Source organism: Salvelinus fontinalis, chromosome 9 (assembly GCF_029448725.1).
Source record: "Salvelinus fontinalis isolate EN_2023a chromosome 9, ASM2944872v1, whole genome shotgun sequence".
NCBI lineage: Eukaryota > Metazoa > Chordata > Actinopteri > Salmoniformes > Salmonidae > Salvelinus > Salvelinus fontinalis.
Window position 1 is genome coordinate 40220986 of NC_074673.1, and position 16739 is coordinate 40237724.

The window sequence follows — 16739 nt, forward strand, 5'->3', positions numbered from 1 at the left end:
TCCGGCAGCTCCTGACTGACGGGCGGCTCCTGACTGACGGGCGGCTCAGGCAGCTCCTGACTGACGGGCGGCTCCGGCATCTCCTGACTGACGGGCGGCTCCGGCAGCTCCGGACAGGAGGGAGACTCCGGATGCTCCGGACTAGAGGGTGACGTTGGAGGCTCCGGACTAACGTCCTTCATTGGAGGCCTCATGCCATGGATCCTCACCGGAGGCTTCATGCCCTGGATCCTCACTGGAGGCTTCGTGCCATGGATCATCACTGGAGGCTTCGTGCCATGGATTATCACTGGAGACTTCTTGCCATGGATCATCACTGGAGGCTTCTTGCCATGGATCATCACTGGAGGCTTCGTGCCATGGATTATCACTGGAGGCTTCGTGCCATGGATTATCACTGGATGCTTCGTGCCATGGATTATCACTGGAGGCTTCGTGCCATGGATCATCACTGGAGACTTCTTGCCATGAATCATCACTGGAGGCTTCGTGCCATTGATCATCACAGGAGGCTTTGTGCCATGGATTATCACTGGAGGCTTCTTGCCATGGATTATCACTGGAGGCTTCGTGCCATGGATTATCATTGGAGGCTTTTTGCCATGGATTGTCACTGGAGTGGAGAGACACACAGGAGGTCTAGCTCTGGGAGAAGGCACAGAACTCACCAGGCTGGGGAGACATGCAGGAGGCTTGTCCTTGGCCGAGGCACCGGATGCACTGGACCGTGGAGGCGCAGTTGCGGACTCGAGCGCAGAGCTAGCACCACTCATCCTGGCTGGATCCCCCCTGTAGCCCGGCAAGTGCGGGGAGTTGGAATAGGCTGCACTGGGCTGTGCTGTCGAACTGGAGACACGGTGCGTAGGGCTGGTGCCGTATACCCCAGGCCGAGGAGACGCACAGGAGACCAGATGCACTGAGCCGGCATCATCCTTCCTGGCTCGATGTCCACTCTAGCCCGGCCGATTAGAGGAGCTGCGATGTAACGCACCGGGCTATGCGTGCGCACCGGGGACACCGTGTGCTTCACCGCATAACACGGTGCCTGCCCAGTCACTCTCTTGCCACGGTAAGCACGAGGAGTTGGCTCAGGTCTCCTACCTGAGTCCGCCAATCTCCCCGTGTGCCACCCCCCAAAAGAATTCTGGGGCTGCCTCTCGTTTCCTCGGGCCAATTCCTCATAGCGTCGCCGCTCCGCTTTAGCTGCCTCCAGCTCCTCTTTCGGACGGCGATACTCTCCCGGCTGTGCCCACGGTCCTTTGCCGTCCAAGATTTCCTCCCATGCACTGGAGTCCATTCAACCACGCTGCTTGGTCCTTTGGTGGTAGGTGGTTCTGTAACGATTCTCGTCCTCTTCGTCTGAGGAGTAGGAAGGATCGGACCAAGGTGCAGCATGGTAAGTGTTCATATTCTTTAATTAAATACGCAACACTAAACAAAAACAACAAACACGACAAACGAACAGTCCAGAAAGGTGAAAACAAACACTAAACCGGAAACAACCACCCACAAACACAGGTGGGAACAGGCTACCTAAATAGGATTCTCAATCAGAGACAATGAATGACAGCTGCCTCTGATTGAGAACCATATCAGGCCAAACACACAGAAATACAACACAAGGACAACATAGAACACCAGACATAGAATGCCCACCCAAACTCACGCCCTGACCAACCAAAATAGAGACATAAAAAGGATCTCTAAGGTCAGGACGTGACACAGAGAAGCACTTCACTTAGAACAAGACCCAAGTAAAGAGGCTCTTTATTGTCAAAAGAGGCAAAGATGATTAAATGCAATCTACTGTAAACTTACTTTTCCCTTCATGTCTCACCTTATCACCAATACAGTTGCCAACTCTGACCAATTTCACTCCATAATATACAATCCTTTAACTTTGGAACCATTTTTACAACAGCCCTTATTTTAAATCCTTTTAAATATTAGAGTAGGCCAACTCTTCCATAACTTGGGTATTTCGATGTTTCCCTAACCCTGCCTTACTAAGCGTGTAGTTCAAAGACCGTTGTTTGGTAAGTTGGGCTGTTGGCAGTCAAGGGTCTGGTGCAACAGAGGTTAAATCAATAGAGATATTTGTTTTCAGTTCACCATGGTGGGGTTGTTATACAATGGTGTGTTTGTATGTGTGTGTGTGTCCCCATTCAGGGGGAGGAGCTTGGTGTACAGAGGGGTATTCATTTGAATGTCAACTGACTGTCTCTCTCTTTCTAAAGATCTAAAGACACAGCCATGATGAGAACAACACTTCTTAGCGTGTACCTGACTATAGTATTTTTAGGTGCTTCGCTGTGCACAACAGGTAAGAAATCCTTATTTTATTATTACATTACATAACACATATATTTTGTTTAAATTAACTACCAAGACAATGGGAACAGTACCACAGGGAAAAGAGGGTATATTGCAGCATACTTCACTTAATTTTTTTCAGTTTAAAAGTGAAACATCCTGTACCGATGTTTTACTCCAACAATTAGTTGGCTCCTTTAAAAACAGAAACCACAGGGACAACTTAGGTGCATAGACTTTGATCAGGTTACATGATTAAGCCCCCTTGTGTTTATTTTGCTTACAGCAGAGACTGGTCCAGTGGTCTCTCTGAAGAATGGCAAAGTTCGAGGCGAGTACATGACTGTGAAAGGCATAGAGCAGAGGGTGCAGCAGTATTTGGGGATACCCTTTGCCCGTCCACCAGTGGGTCCCCTGCGCCTGGCTGCCCCACAACCTGCAGAGCCATGGGAGGGAGAGAGAGATGGCACACGCCAGCCTCACATGTTAGATGGTTTTACTGTACTCTATCATTGGACATGGAGTGCTAGCCAATAAGGCATTGACCCAAAGAACTAACTTTCTCTTGCTCTCTTTCTCTCTCTCTCACCTCTCTAGGTGTATTCAGGATCCAGTTATTTCTCAGCAAATAGTAAATATAATGGCCATTGAATACAACCTGCCAGACGTGTCAGAGGATTGTCTTTATCTTAATGTATACACACCTAAAGAGGCAGCAACAGTCAAAAGACTACCGGTAAGTTATGCTGTACATGTCATAGTTTAACATTTCACTTATGTCTTATACAATACAAATTTGAAGAAGAAACGTGGTATTTTTATTTAACTAGGCAGGTCAGTTAAGAACAAATTCTTATTTACAACGAAGGCCTTTATCCTACTCAGGTGTTCTTTTGGATTCATGGAGGTGGCTTGTCAATGGGTGCAGCATCTCAGTATGATGCATCACCACTAGCAGCCTATCAGAACATGGTCGTAGTTGTCATTCAATATCGTCTTGGAATTTTGGGATTCCTTAGGTATGACATAATATTCTAAATAGTACATTTGACATTGTGTTTGCTGGAGTGGTTTTTGACATTGTGTTTTATTCTTAGTGCAATGCATCTGATGAATTTCTTTGCATATCTGTTAAAAGCACTGGAGATGAGCATGCACCAGGCAACTGGGGTTTCCTAGACCAGATTGCAGCTCTGAAGTGGGTCCAGGAGAACATTGAGAGCTTTGGAGGGGACCCACAGTCAGTCACCATCGCAGGGGAATCTGCAGGAGGCATCAGTGCCTCCATACTGGTAAAAAAGAGCCACAATCCAGAATCTGTCAAGGAATTAGATATAACATTATCTAATCTCAATGTTTTGTGTCCAATTTGACAGACCCTGTCTCCATTAGCAAAAGGATTATTTCATCGAGTGATTTTCCAAAGTGGAGTGGCAACACTTGGAACTTACACTTCAAAAGAGCCTCTGGTCATAGCTAAGGTATTCTACCACAATCATCCAACACAAAGGCACATTTAACTGACTTGTCAAAACACACTGATTTAAATGCTATGTGATGTTTGAACAACTCTATGTGAACAGGTAGTGGCTAACCTGACAGAGTGTGACTGCACCACTAACGAGCAGCTTGTCAAGTGTATAAGAGAGAAAACTGAAGAAGATTTAGTGAACGCAACAAAAAAGGTACGCTCTGTAAAAAAAGGTAAACTAGCTATTCGTAGTGGAAACATAAGGATGATATTTTGCATGTGCATTTCTTCTTAGCGGTTTGACCTCACCTTTAGTGTAAAAAAAAAAATACAGAGTAGCATCTCCCTCAGATATTACTGTTAAGTTATTACAACAACAGCCACAAGGGGTCAGGTTAGGCCTGTCTTCAACCATTGAGCCAACTTTTCTGCATTTTAGATGAAAATCGTTATGGGGGCGACCGTGGATGGAGTGTTTCTGAAAGACCTTGCAGAGGAGCTTTTAAAGAGCAAGGCGGTCGAAAAGATTCCTGTGCTGCTTGGAGTGACAAACCATGAGTTTGGATGGATCCTCCCCTCAGTAAGTTTATAGTTTCTTAATTCAAAAAAACACTCTCTGTTCAAAATAGCTCTTCGTGTCTCTTCATCTTCACGTTTAGGTGGTTCGCAAAATAAAAAGTGATTTAATAAAGATTAAGTTGCTGTCTTCTTGCATTTAGGAAGATGAAGGTGTGTTTAATGTCTTGGCTTTTATACAGTATGTTCTCCTATGTTTTGTAACAGTCCTTTGCTCCACCTGGATGGTCGGAGGGCTTTAACAGGCAATCAGCGATGTCGATAATGAACGTTTTCTATCCTGCTGGGGTGAGTGGTTTTCATCCACCTTGTCCTCCTCCTTCTTCTGTTCCTTCGCCTGTTACTGCTGCTGATTGCTCTTACGCTCTGCATTATCAATCAATCTGAAGCCGTGTTTATGTACCATTTACATTATTGTATCATGATACAATTTAGTATTATTGTTATCATAGTAACTTAATATTATTAAGCAGAAAATGTACCAGAATATGAAAGTACTGCTGGCCACACTAAGATGATTATATGTAGGCCTATACTATACAGCAATGTCAAACCAGATTGGTAGTCAGAGTGGGTCTTGAACACACAGGGGCACTTAATCGTGTATTCCTGCACAATGCCAATTCTGCAATCTGCATCTCTGTTGCATTTCAGGCCTCCGGACTTAACAATCTCATTGCAGATGAATATTTCAAGGATGCAAAAACTCCTGAAGATGTGCGTGATGGATTCACTGAAATGCTGGGAGATCTGTTCATGGTTCTCCCTGTTATTAAAGTCGCTGGATACCACAGAGGTTAGTTTCAGTTGGGGAAGACAACCTCCTGTTGCATTGTAATTCACCTTATGATATGATGCAAAAAGCTCTCATGATCACTTACAATGTCTCTCCTGTGTTTTTAGATGCAGGTGCACCTGTGTACATGTATGAGTTTCAACACCGCCCAGAGATGCACAAAGAGACCAGACCAAGCTTTGTAAAGTCTGACCATGCTGATGATATTGGGTTTATGTTTGGATCATGCTTCTGGAATGGACATATAAAGATAACAGGTAGGTAGGTCTAGAGAAACTGCATCAGGGCCAGATTACTGACCGGGCACGCAGTAGTCTTGAAAACCTGACCCTATAGGCAACAGTGACTATACGGTCTGGTTTCAATTACGGACTCTTTTGGCAACTTCGATAAGGGAAAAAAATTGTAATGGGATGGGCCCTCTTCAGACAGACAACTCTCCCAACAAGTCACCAGGCAGACATGCCAGAACGGCGCAATGTGAAACCAAAGTTTGCCGTCAAAACCTTTGCAGGGATTTTAGTGAAGGTAGTTGATGCAAACTAGCCACTTACGAAATGCACTTATTAAAAATAACTTCCGGATCTCCATCCTGCTAGCTACTATTTAGCATTTTATTCAAGCAAATAAGGTAGTGACGTAGGCAGTGACATAGTTCATCTATGCCTAAAGAGTCCGCCATTGAAACCGGACCCTATTGTCACTGTTGCCAATAGAATCAGGTTTTTGAGACTAGGCACGCAGGGCACATGCCCAGGGGTCTCGACCTCCAGGGGGCCCCCACTGATTTTGTGATAGTGTTTGAGTCTCTCAGATTGAATAAGAACACTGCATGGCAAATGTGTTGAAATGCAGGAAATGAGCTTTAAACCACAAAATTGTATCTCTGCCTCTAACATGTTTCTTGCCCAGGGCCCAAGGTTTGGTTTGTCCAAACCTGAACTACATAACCTGCTGTCACATTGGCATGGTTGATGCCATTCGTGATCACCAGAATGATTCAAATGTATTATGCAAGTTAATAAAAACTGACCTGAACGTTATAAGGAGATAGTGATTAGCCTTTGTCTGCTGAGGATATGAACAATATGAAGATGATCTTTTCACAAGATAAGAATAATAGGGATAAAAAAGAAAGATGGATCATCAAATAAAGTGGTCAGGAGGCCACTAGTTAATTTCCATTATTTGTTGATTTATAATTGTCTTGACCTAAAAAAAAAGCTTCTCGAGATCATATTAATTTCAAAACAAGGTAACATCTGATCACTCCCTATATTCCCTTAAATGTCACTTATAGGAACAGTCACTGAAGAGGAGGAGAAGCTGTGCAAGACAATGATGGCATATTGGGCCAATTTTGCTCGCACTGGGTAAGCACACACTCTGACATAAACTGACGACAATATGGCTATTTCTTTGTTCTATAACTTTTTTCTGCATGATTTTCACACAACAGTTCAGCACACCAATAGAAATAGACTCCTGAGTTACTACTTTGCTTCAATAGGCCTGTTACAGCACACTGATCCCTGGGAATGAACTAACTGTGACTTGATGTAACCCTCAGCTCACCAAACGGGGAGGAGCTGATACTGTGGCCCCTGTATGACCAGAAAGAAGAGTACATGGAGTTGGGTTTGAAGCAGGTGGTTGCTCAGAGCCTAAAGAAGGACAAGGTACACTTCATGACTGTCCTCCTCCCTCAGAAGCTCCACAGCCTGGCAGCCGCAGCAAGTCAGGGAAACTGACATTATTAGCTTACACCTCTAAACACTGTACCTGTAAGCCAAATTATTTTGACAATTTTCTGTAGGTATGTCTAGACTAGAATTTGAATAAATAGTGCACTTTAATTGCAAATGTGTGCTTGTCATCTTTCTGTCTCTGTCTTTCTTCATAGCCTTGTGTTGTATTGGTTGGTCACATGCATAGCCAAAAATGTATGATGAATGAATTATGAATTAGCTAAATCATGCAAATATAACTTGTCTGTGTAAGCAGTATATAAGAGAACTAACAGATTGCCCCAGTGGAGCTCACTTCAGATCGGTATTTTATGCATCTAGAGTACCAGTCAAAAATTTGGACACACCTATTCATTCAAGGGGTCTTCTTTATTTTTACTATTTTCTACATTGTAGAATAATAGGGAAGACATCAACACTATGAAATAACCCATATGGAATCATGTAGTAACCATAAAGTGTTAAACAAATCAAAATTATATATATTTTTTAGATTCTTCAAAGTAGCCGTGATGACAGCTTTGCACACTCTTGGCATTCTTTCAACCAGCTTCATGAGGTAGTCACCTGGATTGCATTTCAATTAACAGCCTTGTTAAAAGTTAATTTGTGGTATTTCTTTCCTTCTTAATGCATTTGAGCCAATCAGTTGTGTTGTGACAAGGTAGAAGGGTATACAGAAGATAGCCCTATTTGGTAAAATACCAAGTCCATATTATGGCAAGAACAGCTCAAATAAGCAAAAGAAATTTAAATTTGGATAATAAGAGGGTTGAAATGTAGATAATGAGATATTATTACTATTAAGTACTGAGTGAATGAGAGCTGTCAGGGGACTAGCTCCGATGTGAAAGAGGTGGTGTCTGAATGAATACCCCAACCAGTTCTGTGTGAGCTGAGTTTACCAGTTCTGTGAGCTGAGTTTTCAATCTATAACACTATCTAGTGGTTCTGTCCACCACCGCCCGTTGATCTACAGGTAGTGAACACTGACAGGAGAAGCCATTGAAAATGTTGAGAGGGTAACAGCTGAGTCGGGTAAGGACTGTTCATTGATGACCCCGGACACTGAGATTTCCTCGAAAACATGATATGTGTACCTCTCGGGCTGGCTGCGCTGTGATCGTTGCTGGTGGTGTGGATGTAAATACCTAAGTTCTGTATGTGAAAGGAGAGAGTACTATTTTGAAAATGCTGTAAAATAGAACACTAGTGACAATATTTAAACCACTGTATGAATAGAACACTAGTGTAAAAGAGGAATTTATGAAGAAGAGTGTAATGGGTTACTAGATTTGATAAAGTAACAATGTGTGAATGTATAATGGGCACCTAGAGTTTAACTTGCTAGGTAAAGACTTATTATGGACAGAGCACGCCATCTACAGGGGACTGATAGACAGTGCCAGACCAGTTTTAATACATCTTGATCCCAGATAGTTAATCTCTTCCCTTCTGAATTGGCCGATGTATTCTATAAATTTGGCACATTACATGTTAATCTAAAATAATATACATTTAATAAGTGTGAAGCAGAAAGTGAATATCCAACAGAAATTGTTAATAAATATATAGAGTAACAGTTTCGGGTAGACTAAAATTAAAACAATGCTTTCCAATAAGGAGAAAGTTATCATATTTGTTCTGTTTTTAAACCTTACAATAGGAGTAAAAGCAGAACATTGTTTGAGAGTGATCTGTTTGTATTAGCAGTAGTAATTGAGAAGGTCTTCTTATTTGGAAGAAGGGAGAAACCTAGTTGAAGGAAACAGATATGGAGACTAGTGAAAGTAACAAAGTGAATGGTGATATTAGTGGATTTCAGATAGCACTCTAATAATGCAATGTCTTAGTAATTTGAAGAAGTAAATGTTTCAATACAAGGTCACATGACAAACAGAGGGATTGAGCCTTGGGACTGATTATATTCGAGGCTGCCATTTGGTGTTTGGGTTAAAGATAAGCTTCCTGTGGACCAATAGATAGGCCGTTAGTACTCACTGAACTCAAATAGGTTGTAAGGGACACAGTGGGAATATATATATATATATATATATATATTTTTTTTTTCACCTTTATTTAACCAGGTAGGCCAGTTGAGAACAAGTTCTCATTTACAACTGCGACCTGGCCAAGATAAAGCAAAGCAGTGTGAAACAAACAACACAGAGTTACACATGGGATAAACAAACATACAGGCAATAACACAATAGAAAAGTCTATGTACAGTGTGTGCAAATGTAGTAAGATTAGGGAGGTAAGGCAATAAATAGGCCAGAGTGGCAAAATAATTACAATTTAGCATTTAAACACTGGAGTGATAGACGTGCAGAAGATGAATGTGCAAGTAGAGATACTGGGGTGCAAAGAGGGAAAAAATGTATAACATTATGGGGATGAGGCAGTTGGGTGGGCTATTTACAGATGGGCTATGTACAGGTGCAATGATCGGTAGGCTGCTCTGACAGCTGATGCTTAAAGTTAGTGAGGGAGATAAGTCTCCAGCTTCAGTGATTTTTGCAATTCGTTCCAGTCATTGGCAGCAGAGAACTGGAAGGAAAGGTGGCAAAATGAGGAGTTGGCTTTGGGGGGTGACCAGTGAAATATGCCTGCTGGAGCGCGTGCTACAGGTGGGTGCTGCTATGGTGACCAGTGAGCTGAAATAAGGCGGGGCTTTACCTAGCAAAGACTTATAGATGACCTGGAGCCAGTGGGTTTGGCGACGAATATGAAGCGAGGGCCAGCCAACGAGAGCATACAGGTCGCAGTGGTGGGTGGTATATGGGGCTTTGGTAACAAAACATATGGCACTGTGATAGACTGCTTCCAGTTTGCTGAGTAGAGTGTTGGAGGCTATTTTGTAAATGACATCGCTGAAGTCGAGGATCGGTAGTATAGTCAGTTTTATGAGGGTATGTTCGGCAGCATGAGTGAAATTTGTTTTTTGTTGCGAAATAGGAATTTTGGATTGGAGATGCTTAATGTGAGTCTGGAAGGAGAGCTTACAGTCTAACCCCATACCTAGGTATTAATAGTTGTCCACATATTTTAACTTCTTATGGCTGCAAGGCAGTGTTGAGTAGCCAGTGAAATCGTGCCCATTTCAAACGGCCTCCTACTCAAATCTTGCTCGTACAATATGAATATTATTATTCTTTTTGGATAGAAAACACTTTCTAGTTTCTAAAAGAGTTAAAATTATTTCTCTGAGTGAAACAGAAGTCCTTCTGCAGCACTTTTCCTGACCAGGAAGTGAAATGTCAGAAATCGATGCTCTTTTCAACTTGATGCCTATACATGGTCTTGACACTTAGGAGTCTGCTGACACTCTATACGCCTTCCTATTGGTGTAAAGAGGATGTCAGAGAATAAATTTTTGTGCTCATCTTACTCTGTGGTGGAAAAAAACTATTTCTTTGACGTGACCGTCCACTTCCGGTACTCTGAAGGAAGTGGGATTGACTTCTGTTTTGCCTTGGTAACGAACGGCTAACGTCTCCGGCTCATTTTTTTTTGGATACATGTGACCATATCATCGTAATGTATGTTTTTTCAATATAGTTTAATCAGATTATTGAAACTTTATTCGGGAGTTTTGCCGTGTTCCGTCCTCTGACTGTGTTTACGCTGGAGAAATTTATGCCACTCGGCTAGTGCCAATGCTAATTGAAGAGGGAAATTTGCCATTCTGAATCGAAACAACAACTCATCTGGACAGAGGACACGTTCTTCAACATTCTGATGAAAGATCAGCAAAAGTAAGACCCATTTTATGATGTTATTTCATATATCTGTCGTGCATGTGAACTGGCCGTGGGCGCCCAATTATTTCTGTCTATTGTAGCTACGCTAATATAGCGATACATTTTGTTTTCGCTGTAAAACATTTAATAAATCGGAAATATTGTTTGGAATCACAAGATGCCTGTCTTTCAATTGCTGCAGACTATGTATTTTTCAGAAATGTTTTATGATGAGTAATTAGCTATTTGACGTTGGTGTCTGTAAATATTATGGCTGCTTTCGGTGCAATTTCGGATTGTAGCTGAAATGTAAACTATGGTTTATACATGAAATATGCAAATTTTTTGAACAAAACATATGCTATACAATAAATATGTTATCAGACTGTCATCTGATGAATTTGTTTCTTGGTTAGTGGCTATTTATATCTTTATTTTGTCGAATTTGTGATAGCACCTGATGGAGTAAGAAACTGATGGAGTTAGAAAAGTTGTGTCTTTTGCTAACGTGGTTAGCTAATAGATTTACATATTTTGTCTTCCCTGTAAAACATTTTAAAAATCGGACATGTTGGCTTGATTCACAAGATGTGCACCTTTCATCTGGTGTCTTGGACTTGTTAATGTGTGAAAGTTAAATATTTAAAAAAAATTGATTTTGAATTTCGCGCCCTGCACTTTGAGCTGGATGTTGTCATAAGTGTACCGGTGTCGGGCTGGCCCCGTAAAAGGCTAAGTCAGACCGTCCAGAGTAGTGATGCCAGACGGCCGGGCCGGTGCGGGCAGTGATCGGTTGAAGAGCAAGCATTTAGTTTTACTTGCATTTAAGAGCAGGCATTCAAACTCATCTGGAGGTTAGTTAACACAGTGTCCAAAGAAGGGCCAGATGTATACAGAATTGTGTCGTCTGTGTAGAGGTGCATCAGAGTATCACCAACAGCAGAGCGACATCATTGATGTATACAGAGAAAAGAGTCGACCCGAGAATTGAACCCTGTTGCACCCCCATAGAGACTGCCAGAGGTCCGGATAAAAGGCCCTCCGATTTGACACACTGAACTCTATCTGAGAAGTAGTTGGTGAACCAGGCGAGGCAGTCATTTGAGAGACCAAGGCTGTTGAGTCTGCCGAGAAGAATGCGACGATTGACATAGTCGAAAGCCTTGGCCAGGTCAATGAAAACGGCTGCACAGTACTGTCTTTTATTGATGGTGGTTATGATATCGTTTAGGACCTTGAGTGTGGCTGAGGTGCACCCATGACCAGCTCGTAAACCAGATTGCATAGGGGAGAAAGTACGGTGGTATTCAAAATGGTCGGTGATCTGTTTGTTAACTTGGCTTTCGAAGACCTTAGAAAGTCAGGGTAGGATAGATATAGGTCTGTAACAGTTTGGGTCTAGAGTGTCTCCCCTTTGAAGAGGGGGATGACACGCGGCAGCTTTCCAATCTTTAGGGATCTCAGACGATCTCAGACGAGGTTGAACAGGCTAGTAATCGGGGTTGCAACAATTGCGGCGGATAATTTTAGACAGAGGGTCCAGATTGTCTAGCCCAGCTGATTTGTAGGGGTCCAGATTTTTCAGCTCTTTCAGAACATCAGTTATCTGGATTTGGTTAAAGGAGAAATGGGGGAGGCTTGGGCAAGTTTCCGTGGTGGTTGCAGAGCTGTTGACCGGGGTAGGTGTAGCCAGGTGGAAAGCATGGCCAGCTGTAGAAAAATGCTAATTGAAATTCTCGATTATCGTAGATTTATCGGTGGTGACAGTGTTTCCTAGCATCCTCCCAGTGCAGTGGGCAGCTGGGAGGAGGTGATCAAATTCTCCATGGACTTTACAGTGTTCTAGAACTTTTTGGAGTTTGTGCTATACAGGATGCACATTTCTGTTTGTAAAAGCTAGCCTTTGCTATCCTGACTGCCTGTGTATATTGGTTCCTAACTTCCCCGAGAAGTTGCATATCGCCGGGGCTATTTGATGCTAATGCAGTACGCCACAGGATGTTTTTGTGCTGGTCAAGGGCAGTCAAGTCTGGAAGGAACCAAGGGCTATATCTGTTCTTAGTTCTACATTTTTTGAATGGGGCATGCTTATTTAAGATGGTGAGGAAAGCACTTTTAAAGGATAACCAGGCATCCTCTACTGACGGAATGAGGTCAATATCCTTCCAGGAAAGGCCTGCTCACTGAAGTGTTTTAGAGAGTGTTTGACAGTGATGAGGGGTGGTCGTTTGACAGCGGACCCATAACGGACGCAGGCAATGAGGCAGTGATCGCTGAGATCCTGGTTGAAGACAGCAGAGGTGTATTTAGAGGGCAGGTTGGTCAGGATGATATCTATGCAGGTGCCCGTGTGTACGGATTTAGGGTTGTACCTGGTAGGTTCCATGATAATTTGGGCATTTAGCTTAGATTGTAGGACGGCCGGGGTGTTAAGCATATCCCAGTTTAGGTCACCTAACAGTACAAACTCTGAAGATAAATAGAGGGGAATTAATTGTCTAGGGCACAGTTGGGGTCTGAGGGTGGTCTATAACAAGCGACAGCAGTGAGAGACTTATTTCTGGAAGGTGGATTTTTAAAAGTAGAAGCTCAAATTGTTTGGGCACAGACCTGGATAGCATGACAGAACTTTGCAGGCTATCTCTGCAGTAGATTGCAACTCCACCCACTTTGGCAGTTCTATCTTGGTGGAAAATGTTGTAGTTGGGGATGGAATTTTCAGAATTTTTGTGGCCTTCCTAAGCAAGGATTCAGACAGGGCTAGGACATCAGGGTTGGTGGAGTGTGCTAAAGCAGTGAATAAAACAAACTTAGGGAGGAAGCTTCTGATGTTAACATGCATGAAACCAAGGCTTTTACGGTTGCAGAAGTCAACAAATGATAGCGCCTGGAAAATAGGAGTGGAACTGGTGGCTACAGGGCCTGGGTTAACCTCTACATCACCAGAGGAACAGAGGAGGAGTAGGATAAGGGTACGGCTAAAGGCTATAAGAACTGGTCGTCTAGTGCGTTGGGGACAGAGAATAAAAAGAGCAATTTTCTGAGCGTGGTAGAATAGATTCAAGGCATAATGTACAGACAAGGGTATGATAGGACATGAGTACAGTGGAGGTAAACCTATGCATTGACTGATGATGAGAGAGGTTGTGTCTCTGGAGGGACCAGTTCACCTAGGTGAGGTCTCCGCATGTGTGTGGGGTGGGACGAAAGAGCTATCTAAGGCATTTTGAGCAGGACTGAGGGCTCTACAGTGAAATAAAACAATTAAAACTAGCCATGAGAGCAGTAGACAAGGCATAATGACATTAGAGAGAGGCATAAAGCAATCACAGGTGTTGATCAGGAGAGCTAAGACAACAACGGGTAAATGGCGATGAATGGGCAGAGCAGGTCAGTTAGGTACATACAGGACCTGAGTTCGAGGCTGGGGCCGAAAGGTAAACAAATGAGGTACTGTGTTATTGAAACAGTCCAGGGGGCATCAGCTGTGTAGCCGAGTGATCATAGGGTCAAAAGAGCAGCAATAGGTGAGTCAGAGTGCTGTTCGGTAGTCGCTACTATGCTAGGCGAGCAGGGGACAGCATTCAGAAAAGCTAGCGGGCCGTGGCTAGTAGATGGTTCTTTGGCGATATCGTAACAGAATAGCCTTTTGAAACCACATCGGACGATCACGTCGTCAGTCCAGTCGTGATGGATCGGCAGGGCTCCGTGTCGACAATAAAGGGTCCAGAACAATTGGCAAAGAAGGTATTTTATCCCTAGTATTAGCTGGTATATGGGCCTAGCTCGAGGCTGGCTCAAGGCTAGCTGGTGCTTGCTTCGGGACAGAGGCGTTAGCTAACAGTAGCCACTCGTTTGCAGCTAGCTAGCTGCAATGATCCGGAGTAATGATCCGGTGTAATGATCCAGAGCGGCAGGAATCCGGTGATATGGAGAAGCAGTCCGATATGCTCTGGGTTGATATCGCGATATGTTTCCATTACTTGGAACTGTGTCCAAAATTGAAGTAGTACCGAATATTGAGCTGATAAGCCAGCACCAACTTTAGATGGACCGATCAGATTTGTTGAACAACAGGTTTCATATTTTGACTGGTCACAGGGACATATGTCAATGCAACAGGTAAAAATGATAAGATTACAAGAAAGGGGCTCTGGGATTGTCTAGTTAAGAAGGTGCCTATTCAGCTTGATATCAGACTGATGTGTCTGAAGTATACTTCTGTATATGTTTAATCAAGACTTCCTGTCCAAGATGCAGTAAACTCAATTAAGATTAAGTACCAATGATTCTGTATTACCAATGATTCTGTATCTCTCCCTTTGAAAGGCTACCTGAGGCAGGTGCCTTGGGAGAGCAGTTATTGACACTGTGTACAATACAATATAAAGGTACCGGATCATTAAGGGAGCTCCCAAATTAAGGATGGCCATTTTGTTTGTTTTTACCCTACGTTTTACCACACACGCCAGCACCCACACATTATCAACCTGTGGTGAGTATTTGTTAGTGGTGTTAATACTGTGTTTGATTTATTGTGTGGGGTCTTTTTATTTTGGTTTTAGTGGGTTTGTCCTCGGGTTAGAAAGGATGCACCTTAATGGGCACACAAATGACATTTTGTGCTTCATGTATCTATTGTCCGAGTTTTGGTTGCTCACATGTCAATTATCTTGATAAGAAATGTACTAAAAACCCAATGTAAACCTGGTAGAGAAAATGTTTGGAATGTTTGAAATGTCTTTAAATAATGAGTCTGGGGTACAGGGAAAGAAACACTCACTTAATAGGGTTAAATGACCTCTGACCTCTGTTCTGACTTTCTGGTGAGGCCTGGTCACCTTCTCTAGAAAGGCTAGAGACATTGGGTGAGATTTAAATGTAATATGTTAACACTGATAATTAGGAAGAAGTTTATAATTGATCAATCGTGCTATGTGTGATTCAGACCACGAGAAGGAGAGAGAGCGCTGCCCCTGAAGGATGGAAAACCTGTCTATAGTCTATTTTACTATTCCTTGAATTACCTTATGGGATACAATTAATTTAAGATGAAGTTATCAAGGTTTGTAATTCTAATTGTATTTGTTATTTTGATTTTGTTGTTTTTTTATGCATGGATCATGATGTGAGTCATGTGTCAAAAGGGAAGAAGTGTATTGTTGTTGTTTTGTAATTGTTAGGGATCCAAACACCAAAGCACCCACATTACATATAAAACAAAAGATAAAAAACAGTGAACTATGTTAGTACTGAATAAGCTAAAGATAAAACAGTACATCATATAATATCCCTACACCACCACATATCCACAACACAAAATGTTCAATACCACCATACAACAATATCACAATGTGTGCATATGTGTCTCTTCACAGTCCCTGTTGTTCCATAAGGTGTATTTTTACCTGTAATGAATAATGTGGAAATTGAGCAAGTTGAGGTGACTAAACTGCTTGGAGTAAGCCTGGATTGTAAATTGGCATGGTCAAACATACTGATACAACAGTAGCTAAGATGGGGAGAAATCTGTCCGTCATTGTTATTCTAACTTTCCCGACGCATACCATGCCCTCCCCTGCCCTCCTTTCGGAAAATCTGACAATGACTCCATTTTGTTGATCCCAGCCTATAGACAGAAACTAAAACAGGAAACGCCCATGCTCAGGTCTGTTCAATGCTGGTCCAACCAATCGGATTCAACGCTTCAAGATTGCTTCGATCACGTGGACTGGGATATGTTCCGCACAGTGTCGGACAATAACATTGATGAATACGCTGATTCGGTGAGCGAGTTTATTAGCAAGTGCATCGGTGATGTTGTACCCACAGCAACTATTAAAACCTTCCCCAACCAGAAACCGTGGATTGATGGCAGCATTCACGCAAAACTGAAAGCGTGAACCACTGCTTTTAATCAGGGCAAGGCGACCGGAAACATGACCGAGTACAAACAGTGTAGCTATTCCCTCCGCAAGGCAATCAAACAAGCTAAGCATATGTATAGAGACAAAGTAAAGTCGCAGTTCAACGCCTCAGACCCGAGAGGTATGTGGCAGGGTCTACAGTCAATCACGTACTACAAAAAGAAA

The 16739-nt window shown here is 42.8% G+C and overlaps 1 protein-coding gene across 2 annotated transcripts; it reads left to right on the forward strand.

The window, feature by feature from the left end:
* Positions 1–2201: 2201 nt before the first annotated feature.
* On the forward strand, positions 2202–7019 carry ces3 (carboxylesterase 3). 2 transcript variants are annotated; one of them, XM_055934350.1, is made up of 13 exons: positions 2202–2323; positions 2603–2798; positions 2911–3049; positions 3199–3332; positions 3452–3605; positions 3690–3794; positions 3897–3998; positions 4224–4364; positions 4568–4648; positions 5015–5156; positions 5264–5413; positions 6457–6529; positions 6727–7019. In XM_055934350.1, the coding sequence occupies exons 1-13, from the start codon at positions 2254–2256 to the stop codon at positions 6905–6907; spliced, it is 1668 nt and encodes a 555-aa protein (XP_055790325.1). In that variant the 5' UTR covers positions 2202–2253; the 3' UTR covers positions 6908–7019. The 2 variants fall into 2 exon arrangements, with proteins under 2 accessions (XP_055790325.1, XP_055790324.1); XM_055934349.1 differs by having other exon boundaries at positions 2203–2323; positions 2600–2798.
* The last annotated feature ends 9720 nt before the right edge of the window (positions 7020–16739 follow it).